Below are 15733 nucleotides of genomic sequence, written 5' to 3' on the forward strand. Positions count from 1 at the left end.
CAAGCAGCCTCGATATGACGTCGTATACAAATTAATTCACCAACTTTAACATAACATTGGCATAACATATAAAATTAAACTAAAAAAAATCATGCACTTCAACATAGTACATTTTTTCATTAGACCCTTTTTGCCTCAAGCTTGAATATTACAGTATTTGATAGTTTTTTTAATACGTTTTTTCATATTCCAAAATATACTTTTTATATTTTTGGTAAATGACCTCTCTTTGCAAAATAAACATTTAAAGAATAAATTAAAACGTTTCCTGATGGAGACTGCAGGGTGATTAAACCGTAGTTTTATCACTTTGGTCTGTCAGATACAGTTTGACTTCTCAGCATCTTCAGAAGTCAATCTGGGCTGACTACAGACCATTCTGGGCTAGGTTTTTTATGGCCTTATGAACATGTCTGCCAAGGAGACTTGTATAAATGTGTATGCATATGCACATTTTTTTTAGAGAAAGTGACCCTGGAAAAAAGGGCCAGGGGCGCAGTGGGAACTGAACCCATGATTGATGTCATCGACAAATAATGATCTTTTTGGCCTGCAGGGTGGCGACTTCGGTAATCTGTTTTATTAATGGTGTCAGGATTCCATCTGTAACCAGTAAATTTTTACCTGATTTTAAATGCTTTAAAGCTTCATAAAAACCAAATGGTTGGTTTGTCATGTCACACCTCTTTCTTAAGTTTAACTTTACCTATGAGGTCCAGAAGCCAAGAGTATATCAGGCCATTGTGTCTTATTAGGTCGTTCCAGGTTAAACCCGATCACAATGATAAATGAACAAATATGATTAAAAACAAATAATTGATGATTTGCTATACTGTCTTTTTTATTTTCACCATTTAGCGCTTCACATCGGTGTTCCACCAGACCGCTAGAACGTTAACCACTTGGCTACTGGGGGGTCCCCTAACTAGAAGTTGAAACATGTCTTGATAGATCAAACTACACAGATGTAATGACTGGAGCTGGATTAAGTAATGCTTAAGCAATGTTACTCGCTATTTTGTTATTACTGCTGTTTCCATTACTACTACTACACTGCTAAAAGAACTACAGTGGCAGAATCATCAGCATGTCTTATTCTCATTTAGGTCAATAGTACATCTGCCTTTTGTCTCGGCTTTGCCCTAGGAATTTCATTAGGAAAAAAAAATTGTTAAGTGTGTGTGTAAGACCCCTTGTACACGACACGTAATGAATTATTATTCATTTTCCTTTATGAAGGAAGTTTAATTTCCACTAACAATTCCATAAAGGTGTTGGTCATCAATAAAATGGTAGACCCTTGCGCATGACATGCAAGTAGTTCGATGTTAAATCTGCCAGTCTGACAGGAATTGATTAGGCTAATTTCCCTAGTCTTTGTCCCCCAGCTGTCCACAAAACTAGATTTACAATAATTTGCCCAGCAGTAAAAATGACAAAGCTGGTACATGTCTCAGCAGACCAAAATGATCAGAAATAACTAAACAAGCTGTGTTTAATGGCTGTTAAACATTATGCTTAATTACTACATCACTTGCTATTTTGTTATTACTGCTGGTTCCACTACTATTGGACTGCTAAAGAACCTCAGTGACAGTCATCAGGGTGTCGGAACAAATATTAGTTTTGCCATTTAAATCTCACCTTTGCCCTAGAAAATGATCAGAAATGACCAAACTAGCTAGTAAAAAATATTAATTACTACTTAGGTAATATCATTTGCTATTTAAGTGGCAAGTTAGTGGTTCTGCTCTCCAAATCTTGGCATTGCACAAGGAATTCCATATGGATATTATTGGAATTAAATATAGTAAGGGGTAGGACGTCTTGTACCCAACATCCAAGTGGGATAAATATGTTTTGATTAGAAAAACAAGAATTATTTATGTTTTTGATTTATTTAAAAAAAAACCTCAATCCTCCAATTTCTTGAAGGGTTTAAAAATTAAAAAAAAAATATTCGATATTATCACTTTCGGTTTTTAAATTTTTTATTTTATATAAGAATTACATAAAAATTATACAGGGTCCCTAGCGAATTGGCATGGACACCTGCCAAACTCTGATCAAGTTGTCAGAATAGCCGGCGAAGAGGGTCTGCCCATCTGTTGACCAAGCAAGTGAGAGGCACTGTGGGTCCGTCTTTGAAGCTTGTGATACAACTTCAGGCTTAAGTTCTTCGACCATGTCTTTGCTCTCAAGATCCTGGAATTGAAAAATAAAAACCGTAAGCGTCTGACGGAAAAATTAATATTGTTTATAATTAAATAAATTTTAATGCACAGGTACAGATTTATCCATTTAAAACAAAATTCATTCAATGTTAATGAAAGGAAACATTTTGAAATTTTAAAAAAATACTAAATGGAACAATTGTCAGACCCATATCCGCAGCAAAAGCTCATAGAATTTCACTTTGCAATGTGTTCATCATTTATTGCTACATTCTAGTTATCAATTTCAGTACAATGAGTGCAAGGGCTTGATGTAAAATATCTAAATTTCAAATTTAAATAGGCAAACTGAAAAAATGAAAATAGACGATTTGTAAATAGAGTTATATAAAATAATTATTCTACTGTTGCCATAATAAATAATATTTGTCAAATGAGTTCAAAACTCTAAACTGCAACCAAAAATAATGTTCACCAATTAATAAATTATCTTCAAATAAATTTTTAACAGATTAATATCAATGGGGCAGGTGCAGATTTATTAATTGAAAACATTTATCTTTAACGATTTGAAACAAAGTTTTTAAATATTTTAAAAATTGAATGTAACAATTGTCAGACCCATATCCGCAGCAAAAGCTCATAGAATCTCGCTTTGCTATGTGATCATCATTTATTGCTGCTACATTCTAGTTATCAATTTCAATATAAATGCCTTTAAGACGATATAAAAAATATAAATTTCATATAGACAAACTGACAAAATGAAAATACAATTTGTAAATACATTTATAAATAATTATTCTAGTATTGCCATAATAAATAAATATTTGTCAAACAAGTTCTAACTCTAAACTGCGACAAACAATAATGTTCATATATTAATAAATTGTGGTTTAAATAATTTTTAAACACATCAATTTTAATGTGCAAATGCAGTTTTATCATTTAAAACATAATTCATCAAAGGTTAATGAATTGAAAATTTTGAAAACTTTCTAAAATGATGAATGTAACAATTGTCAGACCCATATCCGCAGCAAAAGCACATAGAATTTCACTTTGCAATGTGTTCATCATTTATTGCTACATTCTAGTTATCAATTTCAGTACAAATGAGTGCAAGGGCTTGATGTAAAATATCTAAATTTCAAATTTAAATAGACAAATTGAAAAAATGAAAATAGACGATTTGTAAATAGATTTATATAAAATAATTATTCTACAGTTGCCATAATAAATAATATTTCTCAAATGAATTTAAAACTCTAAACTGCAACCAAAAAAAGTGTTCACAAATTAATAAATTATCTTCAAATAAATTTTTAACAGATTAATATCAATGGGCAGGTGCAGATTTATTAATTGAAAACATTTATCTTTAATGATTTGAAACAGTTTTTAAATATTTTAAAAATTGAATGTAACAATTGTCAGACCCATATCCGCAGCAAAAGCTCATAGAATTTCACTTTGCTGTGTGATCATCATTTATTGCTGCTACATTCTAGTTATCAATTTCAATATAAATGACTGTAAGACGATGTAAAAAACATAAATTTCATACAGACAAACTGAAAATAGACAATTTGTAAATAGATTTATAAATGATTATTCTAGTGTTGCCATAATAAATAAATATCTGTCAAACAAGTTCTAACTCTAAACTGTGACCAAAAATAATGTTCACATATTAATAAATTATGGTTTAAATAATTTTTAAACACATCAATTTTAATGTGCAAATGCAGTTTTATCATTTAAAACATAATTCGTCAAAGGTGAATGATTTGAAAACTTTCTAAAATATTGAATGTAACAATTGTCAGACCCATATCCGCAGCAAAAGCTCATAGAATCTCGCTTTGCAATGTGATCATCATTTATTGAAACATTCTTATTATCAATTTCAGTAGAAATGACTGCAAGATTTGATGTAAAATATTTAAATTGAAATTTAAGTAAACAATGAGCATACTGTAGCAACGAAAATAGGCTATTTGTAAACACACTTGTATATAAAATAATTATTCTAATGGTGTCATAAATATATTTGTCGAGGAAGCGCTAAACTATAGAGCGACAAACAATCATAGAAATAGTTAAAATGGAGTGAGGATATTAATTATTGAATTTAATTAAAACTATTTTTTGAATTCCCCAGATTTTGAGCTATTAAATGCTCATCATCAGACTGAATTAAATTCCATCAAATAACCAATCATAGAAATAAATAGTTCAGATTAACTAGTGAGGATATTAATTGAAAACTATAGTTCTACTTGCAAATTGTTTTTCGCAGTTATACCAAGTTCAAGCTTTTAAATGCTCCCTGTCACGAGTGAATCTAGACATCTAGGCAACCACAAAAACATTTTCCAAAGTAAATTGATATTTATTTTTGATGATGAGCATTTAAAGGCATGAAATCCAAGTAATTGTGAAGAACAGTTTGTGAATAGAACAAAATTATCTTTTTCATCATTTTTAACCAAATCAATTTTAATATGCAGGTGCAAATTTATCAAAACATTCACTTCGGATTACTGAGTGAAGACTTTAAAACTTTTTAAATTTTGTAAATATTGAATGTAACATTGTCAGACCCATATCCGCAGCAAAAGCTCATAGAATCTCGCTTTGCATTTGATTGATCATCATTTATTGCTACATTCTAGTTATCAACTTCAGAATAATAGACTGCAAGACTTCATGTAAAATATCTAAATTTCCATTTAAATAGACAATGACAGCAGACTGTAAAAATGAAAATAGGCGTAATATATGTATATAAAATATTTATTATAGTGATGTAATAATCTAATAAGTCAAGGGAGATTTAAAGTCTAGAGAGCCACAAGCAATCATAGAAATAGTTAACAAAGAGTGAGGATATTAACTGAAAATGATAGTTCTACTGGCAAACTGTCTTTCACTTTTATACTGAGTTTGAGCTGTTAAACTGCTCACTGTCAGGAGTGAATAGAAAACATTATTCATCAAAGATTAATAATTTACAACATAAAACTCCTTAAATCTTTAAAATGAAGAAGGGAACAATTTTCAGCCCAATATCCGCAGCAAAAGCTCTTGGAATCTCTCTTTGCTATGTGATCATCATTTATTGCTGCTACATTTTAGTTATCAATTTCAATATTTGTGACAATTTGTAAATAGTTTATATAAAATATTATTCTTGTGTTGCCATATTAATAAATTATGGTTTAAATCATTTTTAACAAATTAATTTTAATATTATGGTGCAGATTTATCCATTTAAAACATAATTCATCAAAGGTAATGATTTGAAACATTTTGAAAACTTTCTAAAATGATGAATGTAACAATTGTCAGACCCATATCCGCAGCAAAAGCTCATAGAATCTCGCTTTGCTATGTGTTTCATCATTTATTGCTACATTCTAGTTATCAATTTCAGTACAAATGACTGCAAGGGCTTGATGTAAAATATCTAAATTTCAAATTTAAATAGACATACGAGTATACTGTAACAATGAAAATAGGCTATTTGTAAAGATACTTGTATATAGTGATGCCAGAAATAAATATATTTGTCAAGGAAGCCCTAAACTATAGAATGACAAATAATCATAGAAATAGTTAAAATGGAGTGAGGATATTAATGATTGAATTTAATGTTTTTTTGCAATTCTACAGATGAGCCATTAAATGCTCATTATCAGACTCAGAATTAAAATCAGTCAAATCAATCATGGAAATTAGTAATTAAAGTAAACTAGTGAAGATATTAATCGAAAACTATAGTTCTATTTGCAAATTGTTTTTCACAGTTATACCAAGAAGTTCAAGCTTCTAAATGCTCCCTGTCAGGAGTGAATCTAGGCATCAAGATAACTACAAGGACATTTTCCAGTGTAAATTGTAGATTTCTATTTATTTTTGATGATGAGCATTTAAATGCTTGATATCCAAGTAATTGTGAAGAACTGTGTGAGTAGAACTAAATTATATTTTAGATCATTTTTAACGAAATCAATTTTAATATGCAGGAGCAGATTTATCAAATTAATACATTCACTTCGGATTACTGAGTTGAGACTTTAAAACTTTTTAAATTTTGTAAATATTGAATGTAACAATTATCAGACCCATATCCGCAGCAAAAGCTCATAGAATCTCACTTTGCTATGTGATTGATCATCATTTATTGTTACATTCTAGTTATCAACTTAAGAATAATAGACTGCAAGACATCATGTAAAGTATCTAAATTTCAATTTAGACAATGACAGCAGACTAATAATGAAAATAGGCATAATATATGTATATAAAATATTTATTATAGCGATGTAATAATCAGTAAGGCAAAGGAGCATTAAACTCTAGAGAGCCACAAGCTATCTTAGAAATAGTTAAAAAAAGAGTGAGGATGTTAATTGAAAATGATTGTTCTGCTCGCAAACTGTTTTTCACTTTTATAATGAGTTTAAGCTGTTAAACGGCTCACTGTCTGGAGTGAATAGCAATCAAAAACATTCATCAAAAATTAATAATTTACAACATATAACTCTTTAAATCTTTAAAATGAAGAAGTATCAATTTTCAGCTCCTTATCTGCACAACAAAAGCTCATAGAATCTCGCTTCATTTATTGCTGCTACATTCTTGTTATCAATTTCAGTATAAACGACTGCAAGACTAAGATGTAAAAAATATAAATTTGAAAGGCCCTGATGATGATCTTAATAAAGATCAAAATGTTGGCAAGATTAAAAAAAAAAGAAAGTTTTTCTAAACCTACATCACACCAGACCCCATCTCACTATCTCCAAATAATCAGTAGATAAATAATTGAATAATCAGGTCTAACCAGGGTTCATATCAGATTAAACACTCTACGAACAAGAAAATAACAATCTTCAAATATTTTAAATATCTTATGTTCTCTTTTCAGTTTGAATAATAAGTTGCTAAGTACAAAAATCACAACTTACCCAAATTTTGATAGACGGTCCAAATGCAGCGCACAGCCAGTACCGGTTGGGACTGAAGCATAGGGCTGTAATGATGTCATTGTGATCTAAAGTGTGTAAATGCTTGCCATCGTTAAGATCCCATAACATGGCTTTGCAGTCCTAATTACAAAATCAAGTATTGATATTTTAAATTTCTTGCCTAAATATTTTTCGAAAGTAAGATATCATCAAAGAATACATACTTTACCACCAGAAGCACAAAGAGAACCATCAGGAGACACGGTGACAGTATTAAGATAACCAGTGTGCCCGGCGTGGTTGATTTTCAACTTGCAGTTTGTTAAATTCCAAACCTTTTAGGAAATAAATGTTTTAAAAAATTCTGAACGTTGGGTTGAAATTTATTTTATTTTATTTTTTACCTTAACAACTTTATCCCAACCACATGAAACAATAATAGGGTTTGAGTGGTTCGGGGAAAACCGAACACAAGAAACCCAATCGGTGTGAACATCATCCTACAAGCAAATTTTATGTAAGGAAAACAATCTTTTGAAAGGGGCAAAATTTCTGAACCTGAATGGTGTATTTACACTCAGCAAGAGTGTTCCAGAGCTTAATTGTCCTATCCCTGGATCCAGATACAATCTGACGGTTGTCTACAGAAAATGCAACACTGAGGACATCCTAAAAATAGAATATTTTCATTAGAATTGAAAACGGCTTACAACATTTTTCTTAAAATCTACATTTTATCAGAAATATCTTGTTCACCACAATAATATGGAACTTTCTGCCGGGGAAAGAAAATATTTTCATCACAATAAATCTGAGAGGGGAAAAATAAATAAAAGCAATCCCACCTTGGTGTGGTCTTCAAATTTCCTCGTAGACTTGCCAGCGGCAAGATCCCAGAGTCGAAGAGTCTTGTCCCAGGAACCAGAGAGGGCGTAGTTGCCGTCAGATGACAGAACTACATCACTCACAAAGTGAGAATGTCCGTGGAGACGTTTCTGGGGCACACCATAGTTGGTATCATCACGGTTCAGTTTCCACACAATTAAAGTCTTATCTAAAAAAACAAACGGAGCATGTACTCTTAGTACTCACAGTCACTTAAGGGGAATTTGTATTTACTTGATTAAAAATTACTGTTATTTCTTGACTTTTCGTTTTAACTCATACTTTCATTAAAATTTCAATTGTTATTTTTATATAAACAATATTTACTATTCAATTTAATATGGAATAGTTATATTAATGCTAATATCATATTATATATGTCAAAACAGAGATAATTTTTGTAAAAAATACTTTGCAAACTCAATTCAGACCCATATCCACAACTAAGCTCATTAACGAATTTTGCTTAAAAAATTGATCATCATAACGAGTTTGGGTAGTATTTTACTATTTAAGCTTATTACAAGACAATTTTTTTTAAATTATTTAACATGTCCACTTTCACAGGGAGGATAATACTAATTTTGTAACTATGGTACACAAAATTATTTATAATTTATTTATAGTATTAATACTGGATAAATATTGTTTATATAAAATATCAGTCACTCAGAATAAAATTGTGTCACCAGCTTAAATGATTGGAACATGGTCTGCCGGGGAAAGATTTTCATCACTGTGACTGACCTACTCAAAAAAGTTACTTATATATAAATGATCACCAACAGGTAATTAAAAATTCTATTATTGAACTAACTGTAAGTAGAACTAACTACTAGAATTAAGTAAGTTTCTAATATTTTAGCTTACATAAAATGTTTTCAAAAATCTAACTGCTAAGAAATTACATTCTGTATCTTCTGTATGAATAATTTAGAAAATCATTTTACTATTTTTGTATCGCTATTTTAACAAATAATAATTTAGACCAAATAAAAATATTCCCTACCTAAGTAGGTATTTCCCTTATTGGCTTTGCATGGCATTGAAAAATCCTATCTTAGGTTTTCGGGCCACTGGTATTGTCCCTGTCAGTAGAAACGTATTTATAGACATTAATTTTTGCCATGTGAAGTGACTGATCAACATCCAGACCTAGTAGAAACAGATAAGGAAATAGAACTAGATGAACGAGTTGATTACCAGTTTTTGAAGGAACTGGTAATGGACTTCCTGTAGCTGAAAGCACAGGTGACAGAAATGAATTAATGTCAACACAATTGACAGGGGTGATCAGCATGAATATCATACTCTCAAGAGATGAAGCTCTTCTGACCCCCTCCCTTCCACTCCATCAGGATTACTCTTTATGACCTATGAACCTGTTTCAGGCACTTCTCAAAATTCATCTCCAGTTTTGGTTTGTCTTCTGAAGAAATCGTATCTCTGCCAAGAATTAAAATCACGAAACTGTGAGAACTTACCCCCACCTACCCTATTAAATTCTAATAATACTGCAATTGATTTTTTTTTTATAAATACACCTATTTGAAACTAATTTGTACACAGACAAGAAATGAGCTAAAGTGATTGGAAACTAGCAACATTTTAATATACCTAGAAGTTAAAAATGCTCAGCAAATACTTGATTTAAATCTTAATAAACAGGAGGCTACAATAAACTTTTCCCTTCCAAAAATACTGGTCACTCAGAACAAACTTTAATCACCAGTCTTTAAAAATGGAACTTGGTCTGCCGGGGAAAGAATTTTCATCACTGTGACCAGATTCATCAAGATTGCTCATTCTCCAATTTAATAGGAAACAATTATTTATAAATCAAGTGCTTTTCTCATATAGTTAATGCAACCTGAAATGTCTCACGCGTAGTCAATGAAAAAAGTTCTACTATGGAGCAATCAAAACTATTATGATTTCAGATTAGCAAATAACTACAATGATGCAGAAGCAACTAATAAAAAAGTCTGATTTGTTAAAGAACAGAGTAAGTTATGTGTACTTGGAAATTTTGTCAGTTCTGAAAAAGCATAGTTTGCTCATTACTAATAATACACCGTGTACATGAAGTACTTCTGTATAACTGAAATTAAATCTGAATAGCCTATCACCAGCTTTTAGGGGGCCTAACTATTTATATAAAATAATAAATACAACTGAAGCAAACATATAAAAGAACAATTAACAATTTAACTTGAAACATTAGGTACGATCTAAATAATAACCCTTACCTTCCTTGATACAAATTTTTATTTAGGTCTAAATATTTTTTCCCTTTCTTTCTATAAATCAGTCACTCAGAACAAACTTTTATCACCAGTTCGTAGAAGTGGAACATGGTCTGCCGGGGAAAGAATTTTCATCATTGTGACCTTGTCCTTAAGGAAATAGCTTATTTATTGAGCTGACCACGATCAAATCCAGAAGAAAGTTAAAAACAGAACAAACACGCTCAGAATTAAATGTTTCACATTACAAATAAATAAATAATAATTTAATAAAATATATGCTAAACAAATTAGATATATTGTAGTTTGGCCTGCTTATTCTTGATGTTGATCCTTGGTCAGTCAGTCTGTTTCAGCTTCTTGCCATCATCAGACCCACTACTGGCAAGATTTTGTAATGCGCTTTGCAGATCAAAATGATCAGAAACGACGAAACTACTCTTCTCATATCTCTCCAAAGAACCCAAGATACATAATTTAACACTACATTACATTATCAGAGCTGTTTTAACCAGTCTAACAAATGATTACAAGTGATTAGAACAAGAAACCAGTATGTGAGAAATAAAACGATATAAGAAAAATACTTAAAAACAGGCTTAAAAAATTAAATATAGAAAAAACAATTCAATATAAATATCTTATCTTAATATTTTTAGGTTTGATTGGGCAGCCCTATTTTGAACTATTTTAATTTAATATTATGTCACTCAGAACAAACTTTTATCACCAGTGGAACATGGTCTGCCGGGGAAAGAATTTTCATCATTGTGACCTTGTCCTTAAGGAAATTGCCTATTTATTGAGCCGACTACAATCAAATTCAGAAGAAATTTAAAAACAGAACAAACACGCACAGAATTAAGCAATTTAAATATCTTATCTTAATATTTTTAGGTTTGATTGGCAACCCTATTTTGAATATGTAATTATATTTTTTATTCCAATATTATGTCACTCAGAACAAACTTTTATCACCAGTTCATAAAAGTGGAACGTGGTCTGCCGGGGAAAGAATTTTCATCACTGTGACTATATTTTCTTTGGTGATTGATAGCCTTCTCAGTTTAAATATTTTTCTTATAAAAGGTAGATTGGAGATCCTGGCCTCATCCCCAATCTACTTTTTGAAAAGAAAAATATTGTGACTATATTTCTCAACTCCTAGTTTGCCATCGCCCTTGAGGTGGCCGATAGGCTCCAGTAAAAAAAAATAAAATAAATAAATAAATAAATACAAGTGTTTATAACACAGATCGACTGAGAACAAAGGTCGTGTGAACACAGGCTACACAAACTATATTCTAGTTTTGGTTGGTGAATTATTCCTTAGGTACTAATGGTGGTTGCTGCAAAGATCCGAGTGGCATTTGAGACTTTGACTTTGGAGTCATTGTGACATAAGTTTATGTAAGTGTAAATTAAACATACTGACATGTAATCACTATTATGTCTCCCTCTCATGCTGGACTAAGTTGACAGATGCAGTAGAGGGACAGAATGCTGATCAGTTTAACATGTGTTTACCAACTCTCACCCCTACAACATACTTTTAAGTGTTCTTCTGTGGCATCTAACAGGAAGTTATTACAGGAATTTAAGTCCTCCTGTATCACAATTACTTTACCTTTTTTTAGACTCTTTAAAGGAGACTAACCATATCACTCAGCTAGTTCATCATGGTCTTTATGGGGAAGCGAGATGGCAACTGAGTTTTGGACCCACCCAAGATTTGGAAGCATGAAGCAATCCAGATTGTGCATTGAAGCATCAAAATCTTAGGATCTGGTTGTTTACATCAGTATTCCGTCAGGGAAGAAGCAATGCTATACACCAATATTTAGTTGTAAAATAGGTTTTTCATAAATTCCAATTTATCCCTCTTATTTTTTCAAGCAATGTTTACACACTCAGAAAAAGATATTTTTTTATTTGTCAGTTCAATTACATTTAAAATGAAGAGAAAATTGATGCATTTTTATCATTTAATGATATTTTATTAGTACAAAAGGAAAACGCCAGTTTAGACTGCTAGGAAAATGTGATGTGTATACTGATGATGCTTTGGGAGAAAGCACCTTCCACAAGTTGCTCAGTCCAGAAGCAGAAATTTTAATTTGGAATGGAAGATTTGGATTATGATATCTTGTTTCATTGATTTGACAAAAGTTTGAAATTAGCCATCTTTCTATCATTGATGATAACCGAATTCAAAATTGTCACAAATGTGTGGTGTTTGACCGTTAATTAATGATTATTTAGAGATCATGAGAGATACCAGAACGCATCTCACGATCTCCAAATAATCAATGCCTCAAATAACACTCAACAAAACAAGACATCGCAGACACTTAAAATATTTATCACATTTGAGAGCAGCTGGGTATGTTTGTCGGAGCAATATAGGGAGGGACTCCTCACATGTTGACTCAGAAGAATTTATTGGAATGCATCTCCATCTATAATTCCCTTCTAAAACGCAATGCAAATAACCCAATTTAATAAGATTGATATCTGAGGATGAAAGGTTTACAATGTTCAGAGAAAAATCCATAGGTAAACAAGTGACTCGGTCAAGTTGAATTATATACCAAGGAGGTAATGTTGTGTTTTGGTGGGATTGGAAGATGATTAAATGACATTCTGCCCAATCAAACTGTTAATGCTAGGGTATACTGTACAAAGTCAGCAATTGACCAAAAATGACAGGAATTGGCTAATTGCAAGGGGAAGGATTTTCACCATGAGCTGCCCCTAGTGAGCATAAATTGTTGGAGCTTGGCTGGAATGTACTACCCAACAGACAGCAATATTCACCAGACACTGCGTGATGCCATTTTTAGTTATTCCATGTTTGGCGAAACTATTAATGGGAAAAAATTTTATTTCAACTAAACTTCAATCACTCAGAAAACAGTTCTTGTTCAAAAATCTATTAAGTTTTGGGAGGATAGAATTACTCAATTTTGGAAGATGGCAACAGGTGAATAAAAAGGCTCATCCACTGTTGATTAAATAAGTTTATAAGCCCCTGAAATTTTCATTAAATATACTACAAACTATTTTACAACCCAATGCTTCAGAAAATGAGCAAAGGATCCTCATGAGAACGGGTTCCATTCAACAAAGAACGATTACATCTGCACCTTTTGACTGAGAGGAATGAACGATCGCCCGATAAAAGTTAACAACAGAGCACCAAGGTCCAAAAACTCAGGTCAATTCAGTTATTCAGTCAGTTACTGATGAAAGTGTTCAGATAGCACAACGTGAAAAACTGAAATTTAAGCAGGGGCCATTTCATGAAAAACTCGGGCCAAACACTGCAGTTACGTCACGTAAGTGTTCAGACATCACATGAAAAACTGACAGTGTGTATGGGGCCATTACGTGAACAACTCAGGCCAAATACTGCAGTTACTTCACATGAGTGTTTGGATATCACAATATGAAAAACTGACAGTTAAACTGATCATGTATGGGGACCCAACATTTAACTATTTCAGAGAAATGAAGTTTGCTACAATTAACCTATCTGGCCAATGTGCATCAAAAATAGATACGACTTTCTACATTAATCATAACCCTAATGTATTTTTAAATATACTTTACACTATACTTACAAAATAAAATAAATTACTGTATACAAACCGAGCGTATTTATTCGACACCTTTTATAACGATATTTAGTAAGTTTTTCTAATTCTGATGGGAAAAATGATGGTACGTAAGTCTTGTACAAATTATACAGCATAAATCAGAGTGAATGCTGTATACTTATAAGAAAGTATATTTTATTCTAAACTTCATATTTATATAACTATACTTAACTAACTACACTTATTCTAAAAAAAAACTGTAGTGATCAAAATAAAAATCACTTAAACCCCCACGTGACACAATTTGTAACAGCAACCATATGCAAAGGTTACACAGGATATAATTAAATTTTCTTTCATATATTCAATTTATAATAAGAATCAGCGACGAATATTACGGGGGACACTGTAATACAGGGGATAAAAATCGTTTTAAATCAATATAAAAGAGTAGTATCATGATGTAAAAAATGTTTCATTGGATTAAAGCATAAGTTCGAGTAGAGGAAGTGAAAATGTCGTGATATTTAAAAAATCCTTAAATTTTTTAACAAATAATAGGCGAACTTTAAAAACGGCCTACCTCTGGAGCATGACAAGATCATGTCAGGATACTTGGGGTTGGTGGCGATCTGGGTGACCCATCCGTTGTGTCCGCTTAGGGTCCCCCGAAGTTGGAGTGTCTCCGTCATATTTGGGCTTTATTCCTTTTCGAATCCGTACAGAAATTGGAAAACAGAATAGGATTAGGACGATAACAACGGAATCGTGGAACGCACGTCGGACACGTCCAGTGTTGGAGAAAGGAAGTCAATATGGCCGGCAAACGCCGTTTCGATCCGGCGTCTGCCTACGGGACAACCGACTCCATCCTAGCAACCAAAAATCCGTCACAAATTGAATAAAATTCAAGATTAAAAACACAATAAATTACTATTGATGATTTCCCTGGAATTCATCAGTTTGCGTTCGTCAAGATAATATTTTATAAATTTTTGACATACAAGTGCTGCTATCATTGATCACATATCTCAACCACCAACTTCAGGATTAATCCAGGCTCAAGTATCAATGAGGATTAAATTTATTTTTTAATATTTGTCAATTAAAACATAACCTTTTTACATTCATATTAAGTTAAAATTTACAAGATTTGATCTCTGTAATGTAAATAAATAGGCGTAGGGTGAAGCAGAGAAATCCTGGTCACCAGATTTATTCAGGTTGAAGGCAGAAGAGTAAAAGTTACCAGTGATGCTGTCAATCTAAGTATTTATTTATTTAGTCCCGTTTTGAGTATTTCTTATGGAATTTTTTATTTTGCCTTATTCAGTGTTGTGTCTTTACTTACACAAGGGCATGATTGATAAAATAACACACAGACCAACCACTATAGATTACGAAATGACGAACGCGTAAGGCAGACTAGCCCAGTGAAAAAACATGGACCAAAATGATCGTCCAACTTTCAAATTCGTCACTACGCGACCACTGGAGAAAATGTCACTATTTAACAAAATAATTGTATTTTGTTTCCGACTGATGTGTTAAAGGGAATATATTGCTTTTGTATAATTAGAAGGAATGATATAATAATTTGTGTAGAATGAATCACCTTTGTAAGGTCGATATCAGCGCGCCATGTAGCGTATAAGACATCTCACTCACAAAAAGGTTTCTCATTTGGAGAGAATTAAACAAAAAAAATATATTTCTTTTTCGTTAATTCTGTCCTTTCAAACTTTTTTGTTTTAATTTTATTCGAAATTAAGTAATTACGCGAGTTCGACATATGAAACGAGAAATCGGGTTAGCGGTATAAAAGGCCCGTTTTCACAGGATCTCTCCGAAGA

At 31.9% G+C, this 15733-nt stretch overlaps 1 protein-coding gene across 1 annotated transcript; it reads right to left on the reverse strand.

Moving 5' to 3' along the window:
- Positions 1 to 1959: 1959 nt before the first annotated feature.
- On the reverse strand, positions 1960 to 14710 carry LOC106665091 (guanine nucleotide-binding protein subunit beta-like protein). Its single transcript, XM_014391293.2, has 7 exons — positions 14464 to 14710; positions 7996 to 8204; positions 7709 to 7819; positions 7555 to 7650; positions 7375 to 7485; positions 7151 to 7291; positions 1960 to 2205 (listed from the first exon to the last, which is right to left on the reverse strand). Exons 1-7 carry the CDS (start codon positions 14570 to 14572, stop codon positions 2032 to 2034), a joined length of 951 nt encoding a protein of 316 aa, XP_014246779.1. The 5' UTR covers positions 14573 to 14710; the 3' UTR covers positions 1960 to 2031.
- Between the last annotated feature and the right edge of the window lie 1023 nt (positions 14711 to 15733).

Source organism: Cimex lectularius, unplaced genomic scaffold (assembly GCF_000648675.2).
Source record: "Cimex lectularius strain Harlan isolate CLEC.00 unplaced genomic scaffold, Clec_2.1 scaffold172, whole genome shotgun sequence".
Classification (NCBI taxonomy): domain Eukaryota; kingdom Metazoa; phylum Arthropoda; class Insecta; order Hemiptera; family Cimicidae; genus Cimex; species Cimex lectularius.

Excerpts from the sequence above, each read along its gene's own strand:
- LOC106665091 (XM_014391293.2), bottom strand. The coding sequence starts at position 14,572 with ATGACGGAGACACTCCAACTTCGGGGGACCCTAAGCGGACACAACGGA. Across the intron at positions 7,820-7,995 it reads AATTTGAAGACCACACCAAG|GATGTCCTCAGTGTTGCATT; the intron begins GTGGGATTGCTT and ends TTCTATTTTTAG. Across the intron at positions 2,206-7,150 it reads GACCGTCTATCAAAATTTGG|GATCTTGAGAGCAAAGACAT; the intron begins GTAAGTTGTGAT and ends TTTCAATTCCAG.